The 16150-nt window shown below is 30.1% G+C and overlaps 1 protein-coding gene across 1 annotated transcript; it reads right to left on the bottom strand.

Moving 5' to 3' along the window:
* Positions 1 to 1042: 1042 nt before the first annotated feature.
* LOC129957376 (techylectin-5A-like) lies at positions 1043 to 13999 on the bottom strand. The gene is made up of 7 exons (XM_056069667.1): positions 13918 to 13999; positions 12177 to 12340; positions 11826 to 11948; positions 10340 to 10521; positions 7781 to 7883; positions 4493 to 4657; positions 1043 to 1943 (listed from the first exon to the last, which is right to left on the bottom strand). Coding segments are annotated over exons 1-7 (981 nt in total). The 5' UTR covers positions 13920 to 13999; the 3' UTR covers positions 1043 to 1701.
* Between the last annotated feature and the right edge of the window lie 2151 nt (positions 14000 to 16150).

The following is a 16150-nucleotide window of genomic DNA, read 5'->3' on the forward strand; positions in this document are numbered from 1 at the left end:
CAATAGCTGTACGAAGGTTGAAGGATCACGTCCGGGTCACCAATGTGGCGAATTGGATTGAGCGAGGATAGAACCTGGGACTTTGTGGTTTTCAGCCTAGTAACATGACAACGATACAAAAGCAATTGCTCTGGTAGCGTAGCTGTTAACTGGCTTATAAGTTTTCACCACATAGTGAACCCAAAGCTGGTTTTGTCTCAAACTTTAACTTATATAGCATAGACAGCTGTCAAATATATGTAACGAATCTTATCTAATTAGCTCTCTTCGTTTTGTAATCGTGTTGACATATTCGAATAGTGGGACAGACGGACTTCCTTTGACAGATTTTACTCAAAATTTGATAGAAATTTGCAAATTTGGTGTAAAGGCTGTATACCATGTTTCTTCCCTCTAGCTCAAAGCGCTTTTGAGTTATGTTTGTCACAGACAAACAGACAGACATTTTTGAAAATTGAGGTTTTCGAACTTGGGAAGATTTGAAACCTAGAGATTGGTCAACATCTCGAGTTCGACTTTTTTTGTCGATTACTAAACTTTATCTATACTAGTATACGAAAAGTCACTCATCTGGAATTCCATTTTGTGAACTAAGGAAATCAATAAGTATCAACCAGGACTTGAATGATCCACTGATTAACTCAACGAATAAAGTAACAAGTCAAGGTCGATAAATGTTTTAGAAAAGTTAGATTAGAAAAGTTAAGACTAAAGAGAATTGAATGAAGGATCTGAAAATTTTCTCACCATTCATGTAAGGCATTTATAAAGTTTCTACTTTATTTGTGTAAAAACTATGTATAGTATGTGTAAAAATATAAATTTCTAATTAAATTCACATATGTTTGTATCAGAAGTATATGTCATTTTATGTCATCATATATCCGTTATCATTTTAAATTCATCCTTTTGAATATTAATTTGTATTGTTTTGATCAGTATTATATTCCATTAAGACAGCAAAGAGAAAAAAGTTGAAAATCATTTGGCTTTATTTCAGTATATTCAAGCTTTATATGCTAACTTAGAAAATGACGATGTATGAAAATAGAACGAATTTATTTCTTTCTAAGTTTTTCAATTACAAATACGATTTATTTTCCACACATTTAAAAAAAATACAAAGGCATCCATTAAACAATTTAAAAAGCATATGCCGGTCATTCAAAAAATTCGGAATTCAAATTTCATTTTCAGTACAAACACAGCTTCTTTGTTTGAGTCCATTAGAATGAATTTTGAATAATTCGAAAGTAATGCTTATTTATGATTGAAATAAAAGTTAATAAACAATTTTTAAATCTTTTTTTTTAAGTGTGTATCTACTTATAGCTTATAAATTATAGCTAGTAAAAAAATATTGAAAACAAAATCGGTAAACCAATATAAAAAATTTCCAATTGCATTGAAAAAAATTTTTTAAATAACTAATCCAATGTTAAAATAATATTAAGAGTTGTTTCTGCATTTCCAATCTGAAGTGAAATATAAAATATCCTATATTTGCATTTAGACTGGTGTTTAGTTTTCGAATTAAAATTTCTTGTCTTGCTTTTCTTTCCTTTATAAAAATGGAAAGAAATTTGTTCATTTCATTAAACTCTTACAGGGACATTTTCAAACTTTTGTAGCAGATGTCTGGATTGAGAATCACTGGCGCATTCAACAAAAGAATTGATTTTTAAAAAGAAAGTATGTCCTTTACATCTTTCTAATCTTAATTTCTATCGCCAACAAGGAATCATATCCTGTCAAAGGCTCCCAATTCATGTATTTCCAGTCGTTTTTACCACCTGGGTGATTCACACCATTCGGGTTACTCATACCGCAATCAGTGTACCACCAACCACCCTGTTTCTTAGATGTGCAGTGGCTATCTGGTTTGTGGTTTATTTTATCTTTTGCAGAAAATTTTGCTCCATTCGAAATACTGATTCCATCTCCTAAAAGAATAAATAAATAAATAATTATTTTGACAAAAAGAAAGGAAGAAGGAAATTCGGAAGGGGAAAAAATTTCATCCCCTAAATAAATAAATAACAAAATAATTATTTTGACAAAAAAAAAAAAAAAAAGAATGGAAGAAGGAAATTCGGATGAAAAAAAAAAAAAAAAACTCCATCTCTTAAGTATGACAAAAAGAAAGAAAGGGAGAAGGAAATTCGGAAGGGAAAAAAAGTTCATCCCTAAATAAATAAATGACAAAATAATTATTCTGACAAAAAGAAAGGGAGAAGGAAATTCGGAAGAGAAAAAAAAGTTCATCCCTAAATAAATAAATAAATAACAAAATAATTATTCTGACAAAAAGAAAGGAAGAAGGAAATTCGGAAGGGAAAAAAAAGTTCATCCCTAAATAAATAAATAACAAAATAATTATTCTGACAAAAAGAAAGGGAGAAGGAAATTCGGAAGGTAAAAAAAAGTTCATCCCTAAATAAATAAATAAATAACAAAATAATTATTCTGACAAAAAGAAAGGAAGAAGGAAATTCGGAAGGGAAAAAAAGTTCATCCCTAAATAAATAAATAACAAAATAATTATTCTGACAAAAAGAAAGGGAGAAGGAAATTCGGAAGGAAAAAAGTTACTCCTCTAAAAAAATAACAAAATAATTATTTTGATAAAAAGAAAGGAAGAAGGAAATTCGTAAAAGATTTGAATAATATTTGGTGAAACAAACCTCTTGAATTATAAAGGCCATAATTTTAAATCTGTTAAGATTTAAAATTATGGCCTTTAAATGTTTAATTATACGCATTAAAATGTTAAGGTGAAAGTCAGTAATTTTAGATTTGGTGGTACTTGTCAGTTGTAATGTGACCAAAAAGAGCAAAGAATCGTCAATTTGATTATTCTAATCATCAAACAATATAGGATGCCATTTGCACATTCAAAATTTTTCATAATAAATAAAAATGCACTTGAGTATATTTTTATAATTTGACAAAAAATTTTCTTGGCTCTTTTTTTTTATCGTCTTTACAACCAAATAATACCGATTTGTTCTTTATAGAGAAGGCATTGAGTTCCGATATCCATTAGTTTAAGGCAATAAAAAAAATTTCTGTAGTATTCTCTAAATAAATTCTGTTTTCAGTTGATGTAATTCAAGTGATAAGCTACTCGTTTGTTTGTTGAAACTTTTTGTGCAAGTATTTACCGATGTGATTATACTTTGACACAAAAATAAATGAATAATAGATTCAAACAATTTAATATCCAGCATGCTTTTGAATAAAAAATATGTTACAATTCTTTAGTATGGCTCCTTTCAGAGAGAAAAAGTTGCGTCAGATGTAAAATCCAAAATTTCTTTACTGAGTGCAATGAATCTATCCGAATAGCCAGATCATGGCGACAGATTCTGTCCATCAGAGGTGGCACTTTAATGCTTTGAATTCTAAAATAAAATCTACGATTTTTCAAAATTTTGATAAAGATTGCGATTTTAAATAAAAAAATTTTGTTCGATAATTTGTACCTGGCATTAAAAATGGTTGAAATTTGAGAATGCAAACGATTGTTGAAAAGAGAATAAAGAACAAATAGGAAGAAAAGAGAGAAAAAAACTTGGGATAGATTGAAAATTGTGGAAATAATTTAGATAATTCTGGTAAGAAAAAAAAATCAGGAATTAAAAACCGTTTTTTAGAGATTCCAAGCTTAATGAATAATTGAAAAGTTTTGTTTATTTGTCACAAATACAAAGACAACAAAAGATAGAATTTTGGTTTTCATAACTCTTGTTAATATTATTATGAAAACAATTGTTACTATTATTACATCTTGATTATTTTGCCGATAAATACGATGAGCGTCAGAATATTCAGTTGCATGTCGCTGTCGATAGCGTTTATAATAATCGCATCGATTATTTAGATCATTTGCCATTTGTAAACAAAATTAATGTTCACAAACTACGTAAATAAATTCTTTAGAATTTGAATATAGAAGCGATGTTCTGTTGAGTTGAGTAGTAACTTTTCGACAGATATGTATTCTCGCTTCTGATTGGCTGTTTGGTTAATTGTTATGTCTTCTGTGACTGGCTGTTTGGTGCAACTGATTGTTATATATTCTGTGATTTGTTGTTTGGTGCAACTGATTGGTATATCTTCTATGATTGGCTATGTGTTATCTTTCATTAGGGTTTTATACTATATAGAGATATGAATGAGAATTTCAATTATCATAAAACATATAACTAATTCGTTCATTACAATTTGTAACTTGTTTCATTACATTTCGTACTTTTTTTAACATACTTTCTAAATATTTTAAATAAGGGAAGAAACTGAACAAGATCGTTTTTTAAATTATTTTTAAGAATTATATAAAACATAAATCCTCTTGGCATTCATAGTTTTTTTTAAAAATTTAAATATATTCACTGCTTTGAATTTACTAAATAACTATATATCTCTTTCTTAAGTAAAGAAGAAATTCGAGTTACTTAAGGAAATAAAAAAAGTTTCAGTGAAAACTTACCAGCTGTGCCATTATAAATATTAAAATGTAAAGTATAATCAGTAGATTCGTCCTCAATCCAGAATGAAGAATATGTGGCGTAATAGTAACTATTGTTAACCGTCTTCATATCAAAACGTGCTAGATAGTTATCCTGGTTGGTCAAAGCAAATATGTACATATTACCTGCAATAGAATTTAATAAAAGGACATTTGCTAATCAATGAAAAGATTTCTTTAATATTAGTCGCCTTTGATGACCAGCTATTTGTTAGCTTTAAATGCAGTTAAGTTATTTACATATAACTTTGTATCCATTATACCATGTAATGGGCTGACATTCAAGGTATGTTATTTTAATAGGCTTACTTATATTCCGTTCGTTTTATACTTGAAATGAAACTTTTCGGTTAGCCGGGCACAAATGAAAAGTCGCCAAACAATTTGGATTGGCGCCAAAAAGCGTCGCCAAGATCTGCGTCAACTTGCTTACAAACCAAAACGTTACAACTTTTTTGGCGAAGTTTTTTATGACACAAATCTAAATTATGTGGCGACATTTCACTAACTGAAAAGTAACCAAACTTTCTAATGGATACCAGTTCCATGACATCATAGCGTTATTAAAAGTGTTATTGAAAACGTGCGGTTCATTTATCTTCTAAGTTCCGCAATGTTGTAACTTCAATTTTTCATCCGCCTTGGAAATTCCAAAGAAAATCTTTATTCTTTAGCTTTGAACAAAGATAGAAGATCACGTGATCAGTGAACGGCTTTGAACTTCAGGATAAAAATGATCTATTGTTGGAATATCAGGAAAAAAAAAAATGAAAATTTAGAAAAAATTTGCACAACTATTAAATTAATATCATTAAAAAGGCTTTTTTTTTTTTTTTTTTTGCAATTTTAAAATGTCATTTTTTTTGCAGTAATATTTTCGATCGTTATCAAGAAGAAAAAAAAATAAACAAATTCAGCTTAAATTTTAATTAAAATTATAACTCAAATTAAAAAAAAAATTGCTCTGAGATGTATATTCCTACCTTCCAAACTATATATGAACCCAGTTTGTTAGCTATAGGTGAAACTGTCTGGTCTGTAAAGTGTCAATACATATACACACATTCATTCTCATTATTAATAAAGATTACATTGTTTTTTCCTAGTTATGGTATGTGAAAAAAATTTTAGAATCAAGAATTTCTTTTAAAAATTCGAAATCGCAAAGTAATATTTAATTATCAGACTACTTTTATGGAGGTTGATATGCTTACCCTCAATTACTTGCGCCGCATCATTGATGTCTGGAATTTCTATTGGGAGCCTTTTTTTCCCCTTTGCATGAACTGACTTAATATTTAACATACATAGGGATTTTAAAATGTTGAATCAAATTTTAGGGGGGAAGTACTTGTTATGGCAAAGATGTTCGCTAGTATTTATTTTGTTTATAAATATATTGGCAGTACTGATTTCTTGAGATACAAACAGATAAAAAATGTTCACTTCAAAAAATTCTTCTTCAGAAAATATTCAATACATATTTTGTTGATAAAAGCTTCGTCACATGAACGCTTAAAATAATTGGTCAAAATTGTATCCATAAACAATAATAGAAGCTTGAAAGCATCTATGAAGCATGCATACATTAATACATACACATATTTTCGTCCATCAACAGTAATACGATATAAAAAATGTTAATGGAACAATAGTCATATTGATAGATACTCAAATTTGCTCCATTTTTATCTCGCGAGTTCGCAGATCGTACAGACTAACTTACGCGCACGGTGTTGGGTGGTAACTCCATACCTCAATGTACAGACTAAGTCTATGGCAAAGGATACCGACGTGCTCTGATTGGTTTAAGTCTTGGCATCTTTTTGGCAATGTTTTGCCAAAAAGATGCCATACCGAAATATATTTTTATAAAAATAAATAAAATTTGTGAATGTATCCCCCCCTCCTGATTTTTACTGTTTACGTGTAATATTAATCTGGAACACATATACAGCAGAAAAGATCAAATCTGAAACCTAAATTGAGGAAATATCAAAATTACAATTTATTAAAAACATTTTTTTTGTGTGTTTTTTCTTAATATTATTTTCGTACAACTAAAAAAATTAGCTACAAAATCAAATATTTCGTTAAAGCTTACATATTTATACGTTTTGGGCATTAAGTAATCAACTCCCCATATGTAGTTGATGGGAAAGTAACAAACGTTCAGCAACAAGTTTCAATGACTGCATAAATTATCTAATGAAGGCACGAAAATCATAGAAAAATAAGAATTATTTAATCGCTGCATCATATGTTGAGTCATTTAGTTTTTATACTTCTGTGCATAAACGACATTAGTTACTTGTATTACTAGTATTATTAGTAATATTTATTATTATTATTAATAATTAGTATTAGTAGTATTACTAGTAATATTTAGAGAAAACAATTATATAAATAAAAATTAGATCGTGTTGATATTCACTCGTATCTTCCATAAAACTAATGAAAGGTACAAGGTTTGAGCCAAATAAGCGGAAACTACACTATTATGAGTGCAAAACATTGCCAAAAAGATGCCAAGGCTTAAACCAATCAGAGCATGTCGGTATCCTTTGCCATAGACTGAGTCTGTACAATTTGCGAACTGGCTTTTTATCTCTACCACTAATAAAGATTAGTGTGTGCGTGCGCACTCGCTCTCTCGCGATGGCGCTCAACAAGCTATATCGTTTGAGCTACAGTAACCAAAGTTGGCGCAAATATAGTTTGGAGCATAGGAATTTTGTTTTTTCAACGACAATTCATTTCAAAGTACAGATTCCAATCCCCCCCAAAAAAATTTTTATCTAAATTTTTTTAGCTCTCTGTCAAACTATCTCTCCTATAGAGTGGCAACACACGCGTTCTGTTTTATTATCAACAGATATCAGCTTTAACACTACACAGCACTGCAAAGTTTTTGCGGTACTTACATATTAACGCAACCAGACCAAAATTCGCATAAATCGCCAAATTTGGCGATCCTAATTCTTACTCAACTTGTACCAATTTGGCGACTAATTCTTACTCAAACTTACAAATCGCGCCAACCTGGTTGCGATAATACGTAAGTACCGTTTTTGCTATTATTTTTTCACGGTAACTAAAATTAGCTATATTAATCTGCCCAAATTAGAATAGACGAAAGAGATTTATGCAGATATTTAATAAATAATGAATTTTCGGGATAGATTCTTTTCGCTCGTCGACAGTATAAAGGATTCAACTTTAAATTTTGAAGTTAAAAATAGCACTCACCCATCCAAAATTCTTCCATTATATTTCCAAATCCGTGTTTGTAAAAAATCCAGCTTTGATAAAAGTCAACTTTCTGTGAGAAATTTCCTCTTCTTTGGATCACCTAAAATTTGCAATAAATATGAATTTTGAAATATCATTAACTAATTCAAGCAATCAAATAATTCACTGACTAAAACCTGAAAATCAATTTTTATATTATTAAAAAATTTCAATACAATGAAGATTTCTGAAAAAATCTTGATATGTAAGAAATGTTTTAAAATATAGTGGTATCAAAATATGAATGAATTTTGTTTTGTATATTCAAAATGGCTATGAATTATTTATAAGATTTTTAAAAAATATTTTATGACTCAAATATTACGCGCTATGAATGATTTTCTAACCTAACGAAGCAAACGTCATAGCTGAAGTTTATTGTAATTAGTAATAAAAATGTTTTCAAAGAAGAAAAACAGCGCAACTTAATCAACAATACTTATTACATACTTGGATCTTTTACGTCTGTCGTATTATCAAGAGCAAAATTCGGATAAAAATTCATAACAGTAATTTTATTACCTTAAATCTTTAAGTTTGTTACCGAAAATAGATCTCTGAATTTATACCAGGATATGTTACCGGATAAAGAAAGAGAGAAAAAATATTTCAACGCCGATTTTTCCAAGTCCAAATAAAATATCACAGAAAAATTTGAAATTTTTTGAATAATTAGATTTTGTTGAAACCATCGTCGAAAAATGCCTATAGATACTTTTGCATCAGTTAAAATTCGAGGAGTGAAAAAAAATTATATTCTAAATTTGTTGTTCTATGAATTCAACTCACATAATTTATGCCACTTTTCAAAAAAAAAAAAAAGCCAATTTCCAAAAGAAAAAATGTTTATACTTTGTGGCGATTCATTCTTTTTTTTAAAAAAAAAAAAAAAAACATTTAAAAAATAGGACGTTGCGAACGTTTCTTTAGGAGGAAAATGAGTTATGATGAATTATATAAGACGACACCATAATTGCAAAACGAAGCAAGATAGTTGAATTATTTGATAAACATATTTAGCCTCAACAGAGTAAACACCTATCAGAATTTGAGCCAAATCCAATCAGGGGTTGACCGTCCGTCGGTCTGTACTTTCAAGAGCAAGTAAACGCAATAAATCAAAAACGCAATGATTTGAATATATCAAATCTGGTGTGGGATGTTGTGACTACAAGTACAGTTTGTGTCAAATTTTTGTTTTAATCAATTGGTTAAAACGCGTCTAAAATACAAATTTGATTTTCGGATACTATTAATTGCCTCAAAAACCGCCAAGATTGGCAATATATATTCGATAAAAATGCTATATTCATGCCAAAGGCTTAATATTTTGTAAATATTGTCCGCCAGTGCCATGCAATGTATTTTCTGGGATAATACCTTTATTAGAGAATATGCAAAAATACTTTGGAGATATCACTCCCTCTGGTTATATTTTGTGCTCTAAAACGCTAAATCAAATCACTTTTGAATAAAGGCAGTAATTGTCAAAAAATGCCTATCTATTTCGCAGTTCGATTCTTTGACACATAAAACTCGTCATAAGTGTTTATTGCGTTTCTAGGTGTCTACATAACATAACGCCATCCTGTGCCCCCGGTGCCTATAACACTAAGTTATCTAACCAGTTGGATGAGCACAAGATGGAAGAAGAAAAAAAAAAGAAAGAAAGAAAATTGTTGATAGAAAGAGACGACAGACCATCCAGGGTTCTCCAGAGAGAATCCCATCGGTGTCAAATCCTACACGACTGTATTTAATTTTTTGGTGAAGTAATAACTGGATGGAGGGGACAAGAATACTTAAACAAATGGTGACTTTGAGTTGAACTTACAGGGAAATGAGATTACTAACTGAAAAAAATTGATAAATTACATTGAGAACATCTGTATGACATGTATAAGCATATAAATAATCACTGAAGAGTCAAAAATCTGTAACGTCCTTCTGAGTCCTGTGGTTTTGATTTCCTTTGTGAGAACTGCACTTTTGAGGGACTTTTGAAGTTATAATTACTGCTGATTTTGGTCTCAATTATTGTGTAGTCTTCAAGAGGTCTTGGTATTTATGAATATGGCTTACTATGGAGTGGATCTTGCCGCTTGAAAGGGTATTCGATGCAACTCTCCTGAACCATTTTTCCTCGAGACTTGTTTCTGGCTTTCTCATGTGCCATGAGAGAGTCAGTAGGCATTCGGTGACATAGTGAATTGGGGATCCTATCTCCCCATAGCTACGGTAAGGAGAGTTGGCCAGATGGAATCTGTGTAGGTATGTCGGGAATGGGCCGTGTCCAGTGAAGAAAAGGACATCCCAGGCCATCAACATGATAATCTTAATATTGAAATCAACACTCGAATTAAATTTCGAGTGTTGTTAAATAGACACTCGCACAACATTTGGAAGAGAATTAAATGTCAGAATATCTTAATGAAATATCAGATTATCGGTAAAATCATCATATAGTGATAGGTTTTCCGATTTTATAAATTTAATAACAAAATCAAATCATTTTACCGTCCAACCTCCTCCGTCGGTGTCCATATCACAAAACACGCTAATTGGCCTGCCTTTGAAGATGCGACTCTTGGGCCAGATGTTGTACACGCCACTTTCTGTGTCTCCCCTTTCCAGGATTTCTGAGCAATCGACGGGATTCTTGAGAATATGCAAGATTTTTGTTATATTTCTGGCTTCCTCTGTGAATAAATGCCATATTTTAATTTCATTCGACCATAAAAAAAATTAACATGCAGAAAATTAACTGTAGTTCAACATAAATGAGCAGTCGAAATTCCAAATAAAAAATAAACAAAATTTAATTTAAGTTGTCAAAATTTTCGAAATTTATTTTCTTTTTATATCAATTTTGGGAAAATTCATATAATACCATAATAAATTATTGATTTACCTAACCGTCAAAAAATTCGAATACGAGTTTTTGACTAATCTCCACGTTTTAGACTTTCCTGCGTTCGAAAAGCACATTCTTGGAAAACGTCCGCCTGTCTCTCTGTGGCAAAGATAACTCAAAAACACTTTGAGCTAGACGAACAAAATTTAATATATTTTTTTACGTCAAATTTGTAGACTTCTATCAACTTTTAAGCAAAATTTATTCATATGAAGTTTGACTATCCGGCTGTTCCAACATAAGTTTACACGATAAATACATAACAAAGAAAGCTAGGTAGACCAAAGTCTGTAGACATATTTTGTGCCTACATCTATATTGCAGACACCTATCAAATTTTGAGCCAAATCTATTGAAGGGTTGACCATCTGCTGAATTGTAATTTCAGAAACATGTAAAGGGGATAATTCAAAAACATAATGACTTAATTTTATCAAATTCGGTATTAATTTTATCAAATTTGAGATTATAATTGTAGTTTTGTCTCACATTTTTTTTGTTTCAATCGGTTAGAAAAACCCCGCCTGAAACCCAAATTTGATTTTTTGATACTTTCAACCTCATACCAGGGATTAATCGCCAAAAAACTCGCCAAGGATCATATAATGAATTCAATGAAATTGCTAAATTCACGCTAAAGTCTAATATTGTGTATCTATTGTATGCCAATTCCATTGAAGGCCTTTTCTGGGATAATACCTATATTAAAGAATACGATAAAGTTTTGGGGCGATCCCTCTAGCTGGTTACTTACTTATTTCCATTCCTGAAACAATATCTATATTCATCTTGGGACGCTCTTAAATCAAACGAATGAAAAGAAATAAATGGTGCAGGAATGTGTGTTCACATAGAAAACTTATTTTTAAAGTCACCAATTTATTAGAGATATTAGTTTCACTCTGAGATAACTTTTTTACTCGTGATTTTAACTCATTTGTTCCCTATCTTTAAAATAATATTTGTCATACATATTCCAGAAATATTTACATCATGTTCCATGAGCGCTTACTGCCATAAAATGTTACCAAATCAAATATCTGACCAATTAATACTTGCCTTTAAAAAAAACTCAAATTAAGTGCTTACCACAAGCAGAGTAGTTCTTTTTGGCCTCTTCTATCAAAGTCGTCGCAATATCCAAATATCCCGCAACTCTTTCCTTAACACCGCATTCACTGCCTTTTGAAGTAATGTTTTTGTCATCATTAACTGCAATATTAAATAAGAATTAATATATTCAGCCTGAGTTTACACTATCACTGACAAATGCTATTCATTCACAATATTCGCAATATCTGATTTCATTAAAGCGCAAATGATGAAAAAAAATTAAGAAATTTATGTATTCTTCGGGTTAATTTCTTTAATTACAATAACTGTATTAAAGGGAATATGATAAAAACTAGGTAAAAAGGGAGACACATTGACAATGCTTACCACAAGTTGGTTGAAGGTCTTTCGCTTTAGAGATCGCCTCTTTGGCGAAATCTAAAGCTGCGATATTCTTTTCTTTCTGTTCGCAGGCCGCTGCATTTGCTTCTGTTTTCTTGGTTATTAAAATAACACAAAGAATCAGGCTTAGAAGAATTTTTGCATTCCACCTAGAAAAGAAGTAAAATGTGATATAAAAGAAAATCACAGATGGAATATTTCATTAGAAATTTAATTCACTTTATGCAACAGTTTGTCTTATTTAACAGGGCAATTTCGAGAACATTATCAATTTTTATTGACATTCAACTTGACTTTAACCTCTTCGTCGTCCGTAACGCGTTCAAGTGAAACTTCTGCAGGGCGGCCGTAACGCGCTTCAAGCGTTCATCTACATTTTTAAAAAGCTTTGTAAATGTTTACTTGTTTGAGTTTTTATATTTGTTTGTTCTGAAACGGCGAAAAATAGAGGAAAAACAGAAATTTTCGCTGACAGGAGAGGCGAAGTTGTTAATTAAGAATTCATAAGATGACTTAAATTCTTATTACTTGATGAGAATAACGTATTATCTACAGAAAATCTAATTCTTTTTTAAAAAATTACTCTGATATTTCAGAAAATCTTCCAAGTATCATTGCCTAATTTAGAGCCTAATTAGATTCAAATGTCTGAGATGTTCCAGATGTTTTAATTTTTGAAGAAATTAAATGGAATTGATAATAAAGGTTTCTGGTAAATATTAAAAGAAAATAGGGTATGCATTTTATATTTCGAGTTTTTTTTAGACGGTTAAAAGTCAATTTAAGTTCAGAAAAACATAAAATTCTTATGAAAGTTCAATATGTGGGCATAAAAATATTTCTAAAAAAATCAGCATTTAATTTGAATTGCAAATTTCAAATAAGTCTATATTGGATAATAAAAAAAATAATAGAAAAAATTAAAAATGAAGTCGCCTGAAATATTTTGAATTTTTTAAAAATTATATATCTTCTGATTTTTTTTTAAAAAAATAATATAATTCATTAAAAAAAATTTCAAAGAAATGTGATGCATTTATATTTAAATATATATGCATAATCAATTTCGTAACCCTAAGTAAATAATTCGCAAAAGTGCTTATTAAAATCCACTGTCCCCTTAAAGTAGTGGTTTAATCATGTTTAAATTAAACAATGAATTCTCTTATACTTAAACATTTATGAACAAAATATACATACATGACAAATATTAACAATTTATATAAAATAGTTATCTGATATATTTTAAAAATCGTTTGGTGCAATTAATATTCTAATTTCAATCTAAAATATATTTCACATGATAACGTGTTTTGTATATTAACCCTTTCTAGGGCCATGGGAAGTATGCTTCCCACCAAATTTGTCAATCTTCGTATGAATTTATGTAGGTTGGCATAAGTTCTGACAATTTTTTTCAGAAAGACAGAGACTTAGATGCTTCAGTTCTTTATCTCAGACAAAATGATGTGTCTTGATTTGTTACTTAATTATTAATTAATCAAATTAATGAATTAATCAAATTCAATTTATCTAATAAGCTAAATGAATCCCTTTTCTTATTCTAATTTCAAGCCTAAAAATATTTTAACATAATATGACTGGAAAAAAATGGCCCTTTAAAGGGTTAAAATAATTTTTTAAGTTACAAATATTACAAATGAATATTTTCTTTATTTCCGGAAAAATTAACTATAATACAAATAAAAGAATGCCTTTAACTTACATGTTTTTCTGCAAAAGGTAACTCCAAACATAGAGGTTAAAGCCTGGTCCAGAACACACGAATAGCTTCTGTACGTACGAGTGTTCACCGTAGCATTTTATATGCAAATGTATCTTCTTTATCAAAAGATAAATATTGAAACTCTTGAAAAAGTTCTTAACCAGATGTTGATCTTCCATCTAAGTGAACATCTTATCGATTGTGATAGAAAAAAAAGGGGGATATCTTGTGATAGACGTATGGTAGCACTCAATTATCAATAACCCGCCATGGAATTTAACAGATTATCACGCAGATGAACTCTTTCTCCTCAAGGAAAAACTTCATGAGATAAAAGAATGAGCGGAAGATAATAAAGAAAAATTCGACAGTAACAGTTTTATTTTATTATTAAGTTTTGCATTTTTATTGTATGATAATGTATCCTCAACTTGGTATTTCTAAAGCTTTATTTTGTTAATCCCAATTTCGAAATTTATTGATTCTCCTACCCGAACAGTCTTAATACTTTTATGATTAAATTTTCTTTGACAATCAGTCTATAATGTTCGAAATATGTTGCACAAAAGTTGTATTAAATCTCATAGATATAAATTCATAATCATATTCATCTCAAACATGTATTTGTAAGGATTAAATTATAATAGACACTCAAGCCATGTTATTTCTCAGCATTTGGTTTGTTCTGTTTATTGAGTTAATGGCCTTCTTAATGAAATCAGTTAATCTGACGTCATATATTAATTAAAACGTAACTTTTCTGGTAATCTTTCTTACACTTGCACATTTTTTTTATCACAGTATTATAATTTCACTTTCCGATTTATTATCTTAAATACACAAACAATTTTCAGAATCTTAGAACCTTAGAATTCACTTTTTTATAATTTTTATTCCAATTTTCAGAATTTTAGAATCAGAACCTTAGTTTTCAATAAATAGAGAAATTAGTTTTGATTGGAACTGGCTCATTAAAACCTAACTTTCCCAGTAATCTTTCTTGTACCTACACATTTTTTTTATCACAGTATTATAATTTCACTTTCTAATTTATCATTTAAGCTACTCAAATAATTAGCAGAATCTTTCTAGTTTAGTTTTCAATAATTAAAGAAATTGATTTTGGTTGAAATTGGTTCATTAAGACATAACTTTTCCGGTAATTTTCTATCACCTCAAAGTTTGTTTGTTTTTTAATCACAGTATTTTAATTTCGAGTCGATGTCCTGGCCTAGGGGTAGCGTGTCTGCCCCGTACTCTGGGCGTCCCGGGTTTGAGTCTTGGCTCTTCCATGGTTGTTTTCTACCTTGTGTTCTATCTTTCAGGTATGTGAAAGAGATCCCCTGTAAAAAGGGGTTGTGCAAGCGAATATGTGTATCATCTTCATATGAGCTGGAAATCAGACTTCTACCCAGGGTGCTCAAGGGCCTTTACCCTCAGAAGCTATTGCATAAACTCAGCTTAAATCCCTGACAGTTCATCAGCGGGCTTGTAAGGTGCCATAAATAACAATAACATAATTTCGCTTTCTGATTTATCATCTAAACGCAGATGATTATCAGTCTTTCTATCTCAATTTTCAACAATTAAAGGAATTGGTTTTGTTTGGCATTGGTTCTTTAAAACGTAATCTTTCTTGTATTTGCACATGTTTTTTTTAATCGCAGTATTATATAATTACGCTTTCTGATTTACCATTTAAACTATTCAAAAGCATTAACAGATTCCTTCTAACTTACTTGTTTTCAATAATTAAATAAATTAGTTTTAAATGATGAAGTAATAAAAATATTTTTTTTAAAAAAAGTGTTTGAATGCTAATAAAAAAAATGTTTGAATTTCATTCCAAAAATGAAATTGTTTGATGAAAAGTGCGAAATTTTTTTTGACTGTCAAATTTAAAGAAAAGTTGCACGATAATTAAACTGGAATCATTAATATATATATATATATATATATGTAGGACTCAGAAATCACTACTATTTTAGAACGCACATTTAATTACATTTAGGACGATTAGGACATTTAGGATATATATACATTAACATAAAAGAATTGAACATTCAGTAGATTTCGTCGAATACGTCGCGTCTCGTCTTTACTTCGTCCAGATCCGTCTGATCTGACACGTCTTTACTCTCGTCCAGATCCGTCTGATCTGCCACGTCTTTTCTCTCGTCCAGATCCGTCTGATCTGCCACGTCTTTTCTCTCGTCCAGATCCGTCTGATCTG

This window comes from Argiope bruennichi, chromosome 11 (genome assembly GCF_947563725.1).
Source record: "Argiope bruennichi chromosome 11, qqArgBrue1.1, whole genome shotgun sequence".
In the NCBI taxonomy this organism is placed as follows: domain Eukaryota; kingdom Metazoa; phylum Arthropoda; class Arachnida; order Araneae; family Araneidae; genus Argiope; species Argiope bruennichi.